We start from the raw sequence: 16,402 nt of genomic DNA, 5'->3' as shown, positions 1-16,402 counted from the left end.
CAGATCCCAGTTGCCTCGCCTGCTCTAGGACCCAGCCTCTTCTCCTGCTGTGCCCTCCGCATTCTGAGCACACACAGCCCCAGGTTTAGTGCATATGGATACCTATCTCCCTGGCCTTCCATGGCCTCATGTGTGGTAGTTGACGTTCAGAGTTGAAGTGGATTTTGTAAGCCAGGAGCAAACCACCCTTTACTTATAGAAGTACGAAATATAAGACTTTCGGTTACAACAAATATCAACAACAAAGGCAGTTCTAAGGAAGTCCTACTACTTAAAAAGCTGAAGCCTGGCTCTGTAAGGTCCAACAAGCCAAGTCCTATGTTTCTGCATTTCACCAGAGCAAACCCGGAACTGGGGACCATAAAGGATGCTTGAAAAACACATGCCTTGAGTAGGAAAAGTAACGCCAGTGTCAATGGTGGAGTCCTTTGTCACACACGAGACAGAAGCTTACTTTGTTTTGTTTTGATACAAGATCGTATGTAGTCCAAGCTGACTTTGAACTCACTATGCAGCCAAAGGTGACCTTGACCTCCTGATCCTCCTGCCTCTACATCCCAAGTGCTACGATTCCAGGTATCTTCTGTAGTCTATAATCTCTATTCATTCTATCATGTAGGACATAATCAGTAATATAAATAAAATATACGTAATAACCACTTAGTGACACACGTGGTTGAGATCATAGATTTTACCAGCAAATAGGTCGGACTGCACCAGAGCTCACCCTGGGGACCAATGAGCTTACTGGGCAGGCTTGTTACAGAGCGAAGGGTAAGTGATTATGGGCAGGAGCAGAGAGGACCTTAAAATAGCCATACAGCAAGGGTGATGGCTTCAGGGCTGCATAGATGGAACCCTGTCCCCTCATCCTTCCCTGTCTATATCTCTTATCTCCTCCCCCAAGACCACATGTAACTAGAGCAAGATTGCATACAACTGGTTAGGAGGGATGCCTGGATTCTCAGGTTAGGATTCTATGCCTCCCCCTCCTCCCTCCTTCTATGAGGGGATAAAAATAGTTCACAGGCCCAGCGGTGATGATCTTTTGAGATGGGGTCCAGTGAAGGCAGTGGCAGTTTGGCTTGGGAGATAGTCCCATACAACAGATCCTCACAAGAGAAAGGAAAGCCGTGAAAGGAAATGGTACGTATCGCTCTTTTGTAGGAAATTATCTGGTGAATTATGAACTATAAGAGTTGTCAAGAGGATCCCTGGATGATCATTAAGAGTAACAATACAGCTGATCTCACAGACAGAGCCAGGAAGGACACACTCTGCAGTAAAGAAAAATGGAAAGGAAGACTCTGCAATGGCATCTTTCATTTACCGTGATGAAGACAGATATAGTAGTCAATCTGGGACAGTTACAGAGTGGGATTCTGAAAGATAAGTAACGAGATACCAGAAGTGAATAATGAACCCCCGGCTTCAGCTCACTCCAGGGGAATTATGGCTGTACTTACCGCTGATGTTGCACCGTATTGATTGTGGTAGTGCACTGCGAGGTAGATTCAGCCCTGGGGAGCTGGTGCAAATACTGGAAAGAATCTGAGGAGCCTGAGTAGGGGGAGGTGAGTACCACATGGGCTCACCAGCCAGGCCAGGCTTTCTCCTCATGACATAATGCTTCCAGCTCCTTGCTTTCCAAGAATATTCTCACCAGGATCCAGTTTGATGAGCTATCCTGGAAACCTGTATTTAAACCAGAAAATTTGTCTTTTATACAAGGTAGTACGCATTTTAAAGTACGTGTCTCCTTTATTTTTTCCCTCTCTCTAAATCAATGGTGCATCCCTTGATATAATATTTCTCAACATTATGTAACTACATTAACATGTTGCTTTAGTCAGTATTTTACTTATTATGGTAGAAAGCAGAGTAATTACAGATAGAAAACTCATTTCCCCTTCTCCTTCACAGGAAACTCGGTTAGTGACTCAAATCCAGCAGGTCTATTCATTATGTGTGCCCTTACTTGGGCAATAACTTTTAGAGACCTCTGCCCCAGAGTTGCGACAAGTATTTCACATCAAGCAGCATTAAAACTTACTTGACCAATACATGACCCTTATTAGATTTTGAAAATAATTCTGCCTCGGACTTTAAACACAGAATGACTGAAACTCCAAATAAGTATCTTAAAAACTGATGAGAGGAAAGAGTAGACGTTTCAGTGTGTGAACCTAGCCAAGGCTTCCAAAATTCTGGGAACAGCGATGCCAAAAGGTTTCTAGCTGTTGAAATTTGAAACAGAATCTTCAGGGGCCAAAGAGTTTGAGATAGGAATGTGGTCGGATCCACTGCTGGTGTGGACTTTTAGCTGACTCAATCCAACACCAGAATAACAACAATGGATAAACTCACTTTCCCAGCATCCTCCTCCTGCAGGCCATCTCATTCCATGCTTCTAAAAGGAAATCATGCATCTCTTGAGGTAATCGTTATGCTGGCATTTCAGGGGGCACCAAAGCCTTTCACTCTCCCACCTCTGCGTCCCCCTTGAGGAAACACTGTCTTGCTAGGTAGAGAGAAAGCCTCCTGTCCAACAAGAGGCTGCTCCACAGGCTTGCAAATCACCTCTCTGGAGCTTGTCTCTTGTTTTCCCGCAGAGACAAACTGAAGTGGAATGCTGCTTAAAGCAGGAGTCTGGAGTGGCTCAGGGTTTGAGAGCACTTGTTGCTTTTCCAAGCACCTGTTTGGTCCCAGCACCATGTAAGGTACCTTACAACCACCTGTAACTCCAGCTCCAAGGGATCTCACACCCTCTTTGGGCCTCCTTGGACGGACACACACACACACACACACACACACACACACACACACACCCCATATACTTACACAGATACATACATCAAATGAAAGCAAAAATAAATTTTAAGAATTCATAAAACCAGCCCATCGGCTTGTACTCGAGATTCCTGATGCTGCGCACGCTGTGGACACAGAAGACCTTGGACAACACTATCTTCAAGAAATGTTTCCTTTCAGTGTTCTCACTGCGATTCTTGGAATGTGGTCCCAATCACAGAGCCAGGAATTCCTGTCCTTGATCTTTAAGGGCTTCTGAGGCTCCAGAAAGCTGTTACAGAGCCAGACACAGTGCCAGCATCATTATACAACTGGACTGGGGTCACACAGGGTTTGAAGGCACTCACCCAATGAGACAGGCTCTGGGGCACAGGACTCTGCAAGTTCCCTAGATTTAAATATAGTCTCCTATAGCAGGCTTTCTTGGACCACCAACCAGCTCCCAAGTGAAGACACCAAGACTTATTATCAAGTATGAATGCCTTATCTTATGCTTGTCCAGCATAAGATAAGTTCTTACAACTTAATTTAACCTGTTTCTCCTCATCTATGTTTTGCCTCGAGGCTTTTTACCTTCTTTTGTTTTGTATGTCCTACTCCATGTCTGCCTGGCTGGCATCTCCCTCTTTTTCTCCTTCGCTCTTTCTTCTCTCCTCAAGAGCCTACATTTCTCCTCCTACTAATTCTCTCTGCCCCACCAGCCCCACCTATCCCTCTCCTGCCTAGCTATTGGCCGTTCATCTCTTTATTAGACCAATCAGGTGCCTTAGGCAGGCAAAGAGACACTTCTTTACAACATTAAACAAATGCAGCATAAACAAATGTAGCACATCTTTACATTGTTAAAGTAATTAATATTCCAAACCAGTCTCCCTTCAAGTCTTTATGGTAAACAGCGATATAATCCTTAAAATAAAATTCATTTGTGCTTTTGGTGGGACACAGCAAAAAACAAAAAAGAAATCATAAAGGGTTCTCCATTGGTAGACATGCAAATTCTTAGGCCAGAAATGGCTTGGATACTCTGGGATGGGGCCAGCAGCCTGTGATCACCAAGCCCTTCCAGGGAACGCCAGTGACTGAGCTCAGGTGAAGAGCACCTGTTCATCAGGTAAGGAAGAACCTGCTTTGAAAGCCAGGCTCTGCCCCCTCAACAGCTGGGTGCACTTGAGTGCATTGTTCTCCCTGGGTTTCTAGAGGGGATTCGATGAAAGCAAGCATTTGAAGCACTCAGTCCCGCGCTGTACTTTGCTAGCCAGCTTTCCATCACCACAACCAGACACCTGAGCTAGTTCACATACAAAGAGAAAGGGTTTAGTTTTGCTCAGCTTTGGAGGCTCCAGTCGTGATCTGTTGGCCCAGAGAAGGTGGATTCTGTCCCCACCCATGCAAATGAACAAGTTACACAACTATGGGCCAGGGTTCTTTCTCATCCACGTCGTGATGAGAACAGGTAACAGAACTAAACCACTTGGTTGTTGTTGTTTTTTTTTTCCTGAGATGAGGTCTTTCTGTGTAGCCCTGGCTGGCCTAGCAGTTGCTATGTGGACCAGGCTGCTCTGGGACTCACCTGAATGCTGTTTTGAAGGAAGCAAGGACAGGAAGAAGATAAAGCTGTGGATCCCACAGTCCCTCTTGATTAGTGAAGGCTGGATTTATTGAGCGCACCTCTTGATGACGTTAGGGCTCCCCAGTAGGCCTCACAGTCCAAAGGTTCGACCAACAGGGATTCACAAAGATGTAGCAAGGGCGTCTAGGAAGCACTTGGCATGCTAGCAGCCATGGTCACTATTATATGACAGGAAAGAAGACGTGTAAGTCCTCTCATGTTTGAACAAGTTAGCACAGCATTTGCCTGCTCTGAACAGGCCACCCCAGACTCCGAAACTGAGCTTCTAAGGAACCCAAAGGCCAAGCACGCTCTATGTGACCCCACCCACACAGAAACAGAGCAGTGGTCCTCCACTCAGCCAAGCATCAGAATCCTCATGCTGCCCCAGACTTTCAGAAATAAAATCTCCTGTGGGAGAAATTGAGCAACTATAACTTTTTATAGGTTAATGTGAAAGAAACTACGGGATCAATGGTGACAGCAGTTAGAACATTTATTATCTGTGCCAGACACCATGCTAACTCCACCACACATCCTCATCTCAAAAACATAAATAATTAAAAGGAAAGAAAGAAAAAGAAAAAAGAAAGAAACAGGGTCTTGTTTCATCACCTAGTCTAGATTTGAGCTTACGACCCACTTGTATCAATCAGCTTTCCAAGTGGTTGCGAGGAATGTACAATACCCACACCCACCTTCATTCAGTTTTCACAGAAATCCTTTGCAGTATTGTTTCCATATTTAATAAACGAGGGAAATGGGGTGACGAGAAGAAGCTGTACACCACCACTTCACACAGATGGGAAGTGCTTTAGGACCTGAATGCAGGCTTGAGCTAATAGATACATTTAACTGCTGCAAAACCCAATACATTCATTCACTCATTCTTCTGACTCACATTTATTATACATGACCAGGTAATACGCTGAGAGCAGGGGAAAATAAAATGAGTATAGATTCCCACCTCCACCCTCAAGAAGCCCATGCCCTAGAGAGATGAGAAAAAGATAGAGGTAAATGGGCTGGCTTCGTTTAAAAAGATGATGTCATGAGTCTCCTGTCTTTCCCCTGAGAGGCTGGAAACATTTGCTACTTCCCATTGGCCTCCTTCTCTCAATGGCCATTTACTCAATCCATCGCCATTGGCACGTCGTCCTCCCAGACTGTCGTCCTCCCAGACTGTAAACACCAGGCCTGCCTGCAGGCTGCTAAGGCTCCCAGCAACCCCAGGGCAGCCTTAGAGTTAGTCTTGACAAGCCTTGAGAGCACACCCTCGGGGCTCTGCACTTCTGGGCTGGTACCATTCATTCTGTCTATTAGCTGGCCCTGCGCGCCCACTGCCGGCGGGCGAATCAGATGGTCGGGAAGGCGTGTGCTTCGGAGCTGGCAGGCTGGTTCTCTGCCAGGACTGGGCACGTCACTTAAATCTGCAGTAACAACTATTCCGAAGTTCTTCAGAAAGAAACGGGGAGCCTTTTCTAATCGTGGCTTGCCTTTTTGAATCGTGTCATGCTTGCGTGGGCCAAACCCTTGGATAACAGTGTAAGGCTGCGTGGTAAACGGAGCTCCGGGAGCCAAGCCAGGCGGAAACTGGGCTCCGGGTTCCATCTGTGACCCCTCACTGCCGCCTAGAGTCGGAGCTGAGTAGTCTTTCAAGTAGACAACAATACTAAAGTCCAACAAATCTTCGTCTTGCAGAAGCCCGGTGATCCTCTCCGGGAGGCGGGCTTGCAGGACGCCGCCCTCGGCTCTGGGCTGGGGACACCGAGACTATTTAGGGCAACCGCGGTGAACCGGACCCGTCTTCGGGTTGCACAGGGAAGGCTGCTGCGGAACCTGTCTTCTCTCCCCCTTGCGTTCCCACTCGGGCTTCTTTGGAAACGGACACGGTAGAGGAGACTTTGAACATGGAGACCGCGGGCTCTGACCCTGGGGAGCCTTCTCCACTAGAGGCTCCAGCGTCCGCAGACGATCGGCTCTTCCTGATTAAAGGTATGGTTGCCCTGCGCTGGAGTGGGATGTTCTCGAACTCATTCCTCCCTGAGAGCCCTCTTTGGGGCTTTACCCTGAACTCAGCCTGTAGGGCCCATACGTCACTCACCAGGTGAAGTCTCCTTGGCAGGGGCGGGCAGATCTGGTTTCCAGTCCATGCTGTATTTACCCATCCTCTCTATAGATTTTCTTTGCACCCTGCCCTTTTCTGATGGCCACTGTCTCTTCTTCCCGTGGAGCAACTTCGCGCTGCTGTCCTAGAAGGCGGGGGAAGGGAAAACAACCCATTGTCAGCTCTGGAGAACCGCGCTTCAGAGTGTCCCCCAGGAACCAGAGGTCGTTGGGTCACGCAGGTTTTCTCAGGAGCCTCTTAGCCTTGATGTTTCGAATTTTGAATGCAATTATAAAAGTACCCGAGACCCACTTGTGCAAATCTTTTTAGTTTGAACTTTATTTTTAATACCTTCTCCCAATTCTTGGCAGGTGGAATTTTCCTCGGTTCTGCAGCAGCAGCGGGAATGCTAGCCGGATTTATTACAACATTATCATTAGCTAAAAAGAAAAGCCCTGAATGGTTCAATAAGGTTTGTGACTCCAAAACCCATTCATAGCGTTGCCGTTGTTTTTTAACAGAGGACCTTTCACGTTGTTTTTTAAAATATACCCACAAAACCCATGGATTTAAGAAGTATACTAGATGTCAGCCTTGACCTTTTTCGTGTGCTTTCTTAAAATTAACAGAACAAAACTTTGGAAACGTATCCATTGCCTTTTGTTCTCACAGCATGGCTAAGTAATTTATTATTGATAACAAGAGACCTTGCTTAGAAAGAAAAACAGTATCATTTAAACTGTTGATACTGGTTGCAAGAAGTATGTATATTTCATATATGTTAAAATGTTAACATTCTTTAAAATGAATGAAAATTTTTTCCTTTTTTTTTTTTTTTAACACAAGTACCAGACATTGTTCAGCCTCAGTTACCATAAAGTCCCTGGCACATAGGTGCTCAGAAAGCATTGGATGAATAGCTATATTTCCACCCACTTGAGACAGAAGATCCTTATTCTGTTACCAAGAGTATACATTTGCTGTCTGATGTCATGTACCTACTTTCCCTGGTTGGTGGGAAATGTTCTTGATATATATCTGTCGCTGCTTATAATGTTTTCTCTTTCCCCCTCCCATCCATATGGCTGATTTATTCATTACTTCATCGTGTCAGCAAATGTTTACTTGGGATCTTTTATGTTTCACTCTGCTGTTAAGGTGGAAAGGGTACAAAAATCAATAGCATGTCTATCCCTCCAGGAACTTAAGTGTCTGCTCTGAGAGACAAAATTAGATATTCACACAAATAACTATGTAAGTAGTTTAATGTGTGCTATGGGAGAATATTATGTGAAAAATCATAAACCAATTCTCTTCCCATTTATCTGTAATAATCATACTTAAGCTTTATGGATACTGTAATGACAAGAGACTGTATTTAAAATGCCTTTGAATTCCCTTTAAATACTCTAAAGACTTGTGGAGCTACGAAAAGATCATTTCTGTGGCTCTTGGGGGTCATTTCCTCCCTATATTATGCAATATTTTTAGAGAAGAAATTTATTTTGTGGCAGATGTCATTAAGACCCAACTGATATTGGTATTTAATGGTGAATTTTGTATGATTTCCAAACCACAGTTATATTTATATTAAACCTTGGGTCAGGGATCTATTTAAGAATCTGATGGCAGCTAGGGATTGAATTGTCGTATTTCTACATATTGACAGCTTGGTGCTTTGTTTTGTTCTGAGATCGTATCATTACACTTGCCATTTGTGGTCTAACACAGTTTTAATCCTGACGGCCCTTGAGACAACTATTTTCCCATCCATGTTCAGAGCAGTGGATGGCAAAGTACTAAAGTGGACGCTACGTACTTTGGCGTAATCCTGACAGCAATGGTATAAAACCATCCTTGCAGTCCTTTTTTTGTAATTCACCAGTAGTTTTAAGCAAAATTAAAAGGAACCAGCATTAGGTAAATGTCACTGTTGAAGCATTAAAATTATTAACTTTATTCAGTATGAGACTCGGATATGACCGACTTAAAAGTTTCTTATGAGGAGGTGGGAAATGTGCCTGAAGCACCTCTGCCTGACAGTGAAGTATGATGTTTTTCTGTAGAAAAAGCAACTTCCTTACAAGCTGAGCAAGCACGTCTCTCCCTGGAGTATGGTCTTTGTTGTAAAGGAACAGCTGACAGACTGTCGGTTACCCAGAAGTAGGGTAATGGGCAGACATTTCCTTAAACACACAAAGTAAGCCTGACTCTTCAGGAGAACAGTTGTCAATCTTTGTTGCCACTGATATTAAGCTTTCAAGTGAAAACACTTAGACTCGTAACTGCCATCATGAACTTGACGGCGTCTCAATACTTAACAGCTTTGCTGATGAGATGTTATGATTTCAGTGGTGATTTTAAAATACTGTTTAATACATGAGCTCAACAATTGAAAGATCTGTATAATTTAGTAAACTAGTAGTTCCTTCTAAATAGTCACTCTGCATGGAATAGTGTCCGTTCAAAGTGCAAAATTGACTAGGGATTTGAATGTTACAAATGGCAAAAATTTTCATTTAATAAGACTCCATATGGCAACCAACCTTCAGAAGGCTCTTTATGTTCAGTACACCTGATACAGTACAAAGAAGAAAAGCTAATAAAATACTTCTTTTTCTAACTGCACATCTGTATGAGGCCAGAGTTTTATTCATATACTTCAGCTATCAATGAAAAATATAAGAAAACATTTTATAAAAGATTGATTATAGATATGAAAAGCCACTATTTAAGCTGGACATTTAAAAGATTAAAAGCATAAAACATCAATCCTCTGTGCCTTTTTTTCTTGTTGGTTTGGAAAGACAGTTATTTTAATATAAGAATTAATTTATAGCAATATATAATAGATTTGCCATTTTTAAATGAATAAATTTATATATAAATTTCTGTTTTAATTTCTTTCTTTCTTTCTTTCTTTTTTCCGAGACAGGGTTTCTTTATAGTTTTGGTGCCTGTCCTAGATCTCATTCTGTAGACAAGACTGGCCTCGAACTCACAGAGATCTGCCTGCCTCTGTCTCCCGAGTGCTGGGATTAAAGGCGTGCACCACCACCACCACCACCACCACCACCACCCAGCTCTGTTTTAATTTCTAACATATTAACTATTGATAAGGCCCACATAACTGAACATCTATGGGGCCCGTGTATAAGGAAACACTGCACAGAGTGGCTAAAATGTTAAGCTTACCCTACACAGAGAAACATTGAAATTTGCAAACCCCCACTTACCAGACAGTTGCCTGACAGCATACAGTTACTGAGTTCCTTCTGGGCACCCATTCGAGAATGTCACTTAGGCTGTGTAGGACGTCACCACCTGCAGGTCCTCTCTCACATTCCCAGTCCTAATCCCTAACATCTGAATGCTTGTTGTGTTTTAGCCATTCTTCCAAGGGCCTCACTCATTTAATACACACAGCCCACTGAGGCACCAGATGCTGTTCCCACTAAACAGCAGGACGCTGGGGCACGCATGGATTAAGCAATCACTCCAACATGGTACTCACCTTCTTTGCCCCCCCAAGGAATAAGTGGTACCACTTTTAGCAATACTCTTATTTAAATAAACTGTGCTCTACCCTGGAAACAGATTCAAATTGCAACCCAAAAGGACTTTCAAATGACCAGCCTTTCATTTGGGGCCTGCCTACACTTTTTCTACTTTGGGGCATAATCATTCCCTTAGTGATTTATTTTCTAATTGCTGAGTCTTACACTAGGAAGTCAAAAGTTGAAAAAGAATAGTCTTGAGAGAACATGTATTTTTCTTTGTAATTTCTTGAATAAAGAGAAAGGGGAAAATGCAAAGTGGAAACTAAAGTACGAGAATTATTCCCTCAAGGTGCTTTTATCTGTTAATGCTCACCCATCACAAAGAGATACAGAGAGACACGTGTGTCTGTGAGTATGTGAGTGCTATGGACGGACAGACAGACTCGTGTGTCCGTGAGTATGTGAGTGCTGTGGACGGACAGACAGACACGTGTGTCTGTGAGTATGTGAGTGCTATGGACGGACAGACAGACACGTGTGTCCGTGAGTATGTGAGTGCTATGGACAGACAGACAGACACGTGTGTCTGAGAGTATGTAAGTGCTATGGACAGACAGACAGACAGGTGTGTCTGTGAGTATGTAAGTGCTATGAATGGAACCCAGGGCTAGCATACTAGGCAGGCATGCTGCCAACAAGCTATATCCCCATCCCTCCAAGATTATTTTTAAACCTGTGCTTTTTACGTAAACACTGGTTTTATAACATGGTTGTGAGACTAAATGAAGTGCCATCTGTGAAAAATATGTGCATGTTATGTGCCCATTTGGTTAGAATTGTTGAAAATACAGAATTGATGTGTATATAGACATGGAGTTTACTTACCTAAAGTAATGGCATTGCAGAACTTCATCACATAACTGAGTTATTTTAAGACCCTTTTATGAGTAGATGAGTAGGACAAAGAAGCAGGCTCTCAGGCATCATAGCTTTAACTTCTGATGAATAAAAAGCACTAAAATTATATTGCACATTATAAAATTTACTTTAGTGATGTAGTTATATCAAAATATTTGTCAGATTAGCATGTAGGGAAAATAGCTAGATTGAGTTTGTGTGTGTGTGTGTGTGTGTGTGTGTGTGTGTGTGTGTGTGTAAATGCTCATGTATGTACATGGCAGAGGCAGTATGTGTGGAGGCCAGAAGCAGACACTGAATGTCTTCCTCAATCTCTCTCTACCTTGTTTATTTATTTATTTTTTTGGTGACATGCTCTTTCCCTGATTCTGGAGCTCACAGATTTGGATACCGGCGGCCAGCAACTCCAGGGACCATCATTCCCAGTGCTGGGATTCTCACAGGCCCACCTCTATGCCTGGCTGTTTATGTGATTCCGGAGATCCAAACTTAGAGCCTCAAGCTTGTGCTGCACCACTGCATGAATGGGGCCGTCTACCCCATGTTGAATATTCCTTACAAACCCATGTGAACATAAAACATAAAACAAATCCCAGGAGTACACTGAAATAAGCTAAAAATGTGAACCTTACACAGTTGCCCTTTGACAAATGACAGTTGGCTAATGGTGCTTCCTACGTATGTGAATGGTAGGTCAGTTCTTACCATCCACTTTCTCGGGGAGTTCTGGTAAATACCAGGAGGAGTATCCATGGTCTCAAGTATAGAGGTATTATAAACACAGATTTTTCATTTAGAAAACAAGCTGTCTGTTGTATTTTGGAAATACTGAGTGCAATAACTACATTTTAATTTGTTCAGTTCAACTTCCAAATACAGAAGCCTTAATTTTAATTAAAAAAAATGTAGCTTTGAAAACATGTGTATGTACACATACATGCACTCATGCCAGAACACAATGTACACACATGTACATATACCTGCACACAAGACACACTGATTGTGTGCATGGCTATATTTAATGTTCTTATAAAACATCATTTTTTTTTTTTTGGTGAGTTAAATCTTTTCTGCAAAAAGTCAGCCAACATTATCTAGAACATTTTGAACAGAGAGTATGAATAGCATTTGATATTTTCTCCCAGAAGGAAAAAACATGTGATAGATCAATCTTCAACATCAAGCTTCTACTAAATTTCATTTTTGGAAGTATGGGGACAATAATGTTTTCACCTCACAAACTAGGTGACTGATATTACACAAACTCATAGCTGTTTTTAAAAATTGGAGGCAGACTGAGATTCTGTTGTGAATACTGCTGTGTAATCTTGAGTTATTTTCATATGTTTATCTTTGTATTTGATTTAGTAAAACAAATGCGAGTTTATATATACCTTGAAGGGCTTGTGTGTGTGTGTGTGTGTGTAGAATTTCTGTTTTTTCCAGCGGGGAAATGGCTATCTGATCTGTTTCTTTAAAAAAAAAAAAAAAAAAAAAAAAAAAAAAAAAATTATGCCCAAGCAAAGGAACTGATCCTAACAGACTAACAGTACTATTGATTGATGCTCTTGCTTCTGAATGGGGATCGAGGCCAGTTAAAGGTCACGGTGCAGTGGAGTCTGCAGAAACTGCCACAGTGTGGAAAAGACTAAAGAAAGACTTCAACTATCCGCTTCAGTCTGCGGTATCTACCAAATGTCAGTCAGCAAGCGCGTAAAGTCCACCAGTCTGGACAGGCGTTCCTGCTAGGAATAGACTGGCCATCCCATAGCACATGTGCATCGGAAAGCCCGCACGAGGAAGTACATTAGGCCATATACAGAAGTCTACTCTAAAAGTGGGAAGAGCTTTAGTAAATTGAAATAATCTTTCCAGGCGGAAGACAGTGTTATAAACCCATTGTCCCTCATCAAATTAGCTAATTACTCTAATGCTGTTTTCATGAAAAGGCCAATGAATCTTGATGGAATGTTCTAGGTTGCTCTGGAAGGATAATGACCACAGTGCCCCACATATTCAAATATCCATTAGTCAGAGAGCTTGCGTGCTTACAGAGGTAGCAAAGGTGCCCTGTGACCTTGGGCTGGGCTGTCCTCCCAGGTCAGGTTGCTTGCACAGACAGTATGTGATCTTCAAACACCTTCAGAATATTTGCTGAGTGTTTTACCCAAGCTTTCTGTGTTCATTCCAGGGCACTATGGCCACAGCTGCCTTACCAGAGAGTGGATCTTCCCTTGCTCTGCGAGCCCTAGGCTGGGGTTCTCTTTATGCCTGGTGTGGGGTCGGCGTGATCAGCTTTGCAGTCTGGAAAGCTTTAGGAGTTCACAGCGTAAGTAACTAGCCTTGTGATTGGCACTTGGCTGTTGTTTGTATTATCTAAACTTCCTGGTTCTCATATTTGCATATAATTTGGTCTCTGTCTTCTGTAGTAATGACACAGAATATGACTAAATTCTTGCCAAGATGGAGGCAACTTCTTATTGCTAGTAACTGAAGTTTTTCAAATATAATTAGTCACTGATTCAGAGTTCATATTCATTCTGTATAAATTGGGGTTACCTGTTTCATAAAGTGATTGGTTTGGAACTACTTTCTATATTGTTTGACATCCATATATTTACATATACTTTTAAATAAAGCATTTTAATTAATTACTTAAATTATTAACGTTATATACGTGTTTCAGAGAAAAGTTCTAAGAGTGTGTGTGTGTGTGTGTGTAAAATGGACACCCAGAACTAAAACTTACGTACTAGCAATGACTGGTTTCTTCCCTTTCTCTTAAGAAGCTCTAGGCCAGTCTGTGCAGGCAGATGGGAGTGGACAGTGGTTTGCAGTAGGTGCCATCGTTGACATGGATGAAAAGAGCTTTCTCATAATCCAAGTCGGCAGAGGGTGTACATGATGGGATGGGAAGCCCAGGGGTTCCTGCAAGCGTTGGATTGAGCACCTGGAAAACGGAAGGGGCAGCGTGACGGGATGGGAAGCCCAGGGATTCCTGCAAGCCTTGGATTGAGCGCCTGGAAAGTGGAAGCGGACAGCGTGACTGGAATAGCTGTCGGCAGAATCGGGCTCAGCGTGGGACTTGTGAACTTGAGCTGTCTGTCAGATAGGTGTGTTGTCTTAGTCACTGTTCTGTTGCTGTGAAGAGACACCATGACCAAGGCAACCCTTATAAAGGGAAGCATTTCACTGGGGGCTCGCTTACAGTATCAGAGGCTTAGTCCAGTATCATGGTGAGGAGCATGGCAGCATGCGGGCAGGTGCTGGAGCAGTAGCTGAGAGCTGCATCCTGATCTGTGGGCGGGGGTTAGGGGGTGGCTGGCATGGGCTCTTGAAACCTCAAAACCCACCCCAGTGACACACTTCCTCCAACAAGGCCACACCTCCTAATCCCTCTAATCCTGTGAGCATTGAAATCTGTGAGCCTACGGGGGCCGCTCTCATCCAAACCACTGTGCACACGGGAGTCAGCAGATGAGTTTGGAAGTCAAGCCGAGGCTCGAGGGAGATACGAATTTGAGACTCAGCATATATGGATTGAATTAAAAGCCATGATTCCAGCTGGACTAGGCTAGTGAGGGAGGGAGGAAAGGCCTGAGGAGGCAGATCCTGGGGTAGCGTTCACAGGTGAGAGAATGAGCAGGAAATGCCAGAGTGGACTGGGAAGCCTGACTGGGGACGTGGAGTGAGGACATTTCAGTGAGATGTGACATGCTGATGAAGGTACCCCTGAGGGACACGGAGTATCACCCAGCTTAGCATGTGGCCTTATTCAGGGAGACAGGGGTGGAAAGCCTCAGTGGAATGAATCAGAAGAAGAGAGGAGGGAGAAATTGGAAGCAATAAGTCTAGACCAGCCTTGAGTTTTCCTGTGAAGTGAATGATGAGATCATAGCTAGAAGGAAGAGGGAGAGAGCAGGGAAGTGTAGTGGTCTGTTCTTGTTTTATAACTGGGGGATTGATCGTGTGTATCTGGTGATGGAAATGATTGAATAGATGGGACTTGCCACAGCAGCCTTCTACATGGAGCACTTTTCACATTAACTTAGCTAAAGATGAGCATTGTACTCTCTGCTCACAGTACACTGGGAGACATGGCAGGCCACGCTCACATCCAGCCTTCACTGCAGAGGCTGTTACCTGGTCAGCATTTCTCACAGCAGCACGGGAACTCCTTAGAAAAGTCAGACAACTGGGACTGGAGGACTGTCGATGATTGTTGTGTTTGTTCCATCTCTCCTGCCTGAGTCTTTAGACCAGACGTTTAGACATGGCCAACTAGAAGGTGCTAATATTGGGAACTGGTAAGGTTGGGTCACTTGCCTATGATCACATAGCTTCCTGCCAGCAGACCCAAGCTTGGAACCCAGCTCTGAGTATTTAGGACCTAGGTTTTCCAATTTCACCCCCACTAGCTAAGACGGGAAATAAAGTAGGGAAGGGGAAGGGAGTGGTGGATTTGATTGATCTGATCCCATGGTTCTTGATAACTCACCATGCTTTCCCAGATCATGTCAGTCTCTTACAGGACTGGCCTTTCTCCCATAGAAAAAGAGACTTTTTTTTTTTTTTTTTTTTGGTCCCTGTCCTGGATCTCACTCTGTAGACCAGGCTGGCCCCAAACTCACAGAGATCCGCCTGGCTCTGCCTCCTGAGTGTTGGTATTAAAGGCGTGTGCTACCACTGCCCAACAGAAGAGACCTCTTAAGGCATTGTCTGAAGCAGCAAAATGCTTAGGCTTTAGGGGCAAGTGAACAAAAGATTTACATCTGTGTATAACAAGAGAGTGACTATCTGAAAAATGTACAGAAGAATGTTGACAGAAATATATGAACAAATAACAGACTGTGGGTAAATAACTTTCTAATATTCTTAGAAATATTCCTGTGGTGTCAGAATTAAAAAACTGCACAGGATGTCTACACTCACAACACCCAAATGCAAACAATCTATATGTACCATTTTATTTTTATTGCTTTGTACCAAAAACAAAGCACAGCTGCCTAGGAGCTCAGGAGACCTCCCTGACCAGCATGGGGTCTGTTTGGGGACACTGTGCTCCTGTGGAAGTGACAGCCATTGATGCTTTGCATTGGCCACACGGTGCTGACAGCTGGCGTCCCCGGTGCATAGTGCTGTAGGCATCAGCAGGGGAGAGTTGAGGTAGGGAGTTCAAGTACTCTGTGACTGGAAGAGGTATCACAGGCAAGGCCCCATTGCTGAAGACAACATCTACAGTCATTGGACATGGAGAAGCTGAGCTAGTGCCCACAGAGAGCCTTTCCCCTCCCTACGTGCTAGCATCTTTGGAACAGGAAAGTGCTCTGCACTCTACCAAAGGAGAAACGTAAACACCAGCCTAGCCACAAATCTGGTCTACATTGCTGATCTGCCCGCAAGATGTGCTAGAGCAGTGGCGACAGAGAGCCTGTCTGTGGGAATAGTCACCAGCCA

The 16,402-nt window shown here is 43.7% G+C and overlaps 1 protein-coding gene and 1 long non-coding RNA gene across 4 annotated transcripts in view; one reads left to right on the top strand and one right to left on the bottom strand.

Annotated features, from left to right (window-relative positions):
* Positions 1-1,063: 1,063 nt before the first annotated feature.
* LOC121823253 (uncharacterized) lies at positions 1,064-5,981 on the bottom strand. The gene is made up of 3 exons (XR_013045128.1): positions 4,382-5,981; positions 1,467-1,695; positions 1,064-1,382 (listed from the first exon to the last, which is right to left on the bottom strand). It is a non-coding gene; the product is annotated as an uncharacterized LOC121823253 (long non-coding RNA).
* A 296-nt stretch (positions 5,982-6,277) lies between these two features.
* Tmem242 (transmembrane protein 242) overlaps positions 6,278-16,402 on the top strand; it is a 32,108-nt gene continuing 21,983 nt past the window's right edge. The window contains exons 1-3 of one of the 3 annotated variants that reach the window (XM_006978062.4): positions 6,288-6,415; positions 6,899-6,999; positions 13,137-13,274. In XM_006978062.4, coding sequence (XP_006978124.2) covers positions 6,331-6,415; positions 6,899-6,999; positions 13,137-13,274 — 324 coding nt within the window. In that variant the 5' untranslated portion in view covers positions 6,288-6,330. Of the gene's footprint in view, positions 6,416-6,898; positions 7,000-13,136; positions 13,275-16,402 lie in introns of all 3 variants that reach the window. The other 2 variants (XM_076552852.1, XM_015996766.3) reach the window with 2 other exon arrangements.

Source organism: Peromyscus maniculatus, chromosome 16, assembly GCF_049852395.1.
Source record: "Peromyscus maniculatus bairdii isolate BWxNUB_F1_BW_parent chromosome 16, HU_Pman_BW_mat_3.1, whole genome shotgun sequence".
Classification (NCBI taxonomy): domain Eukaryota; kingdom Metazoa; phylum Chordata; class Mammalia; order Rodentia; family Cricetidae; genus Peromyscus; species Peromyscus maniculatus.
Note: the sequence above shows the minus strand (reverse complement) of the source record. Positions and strands in the feature narration are given on the sequence as shown.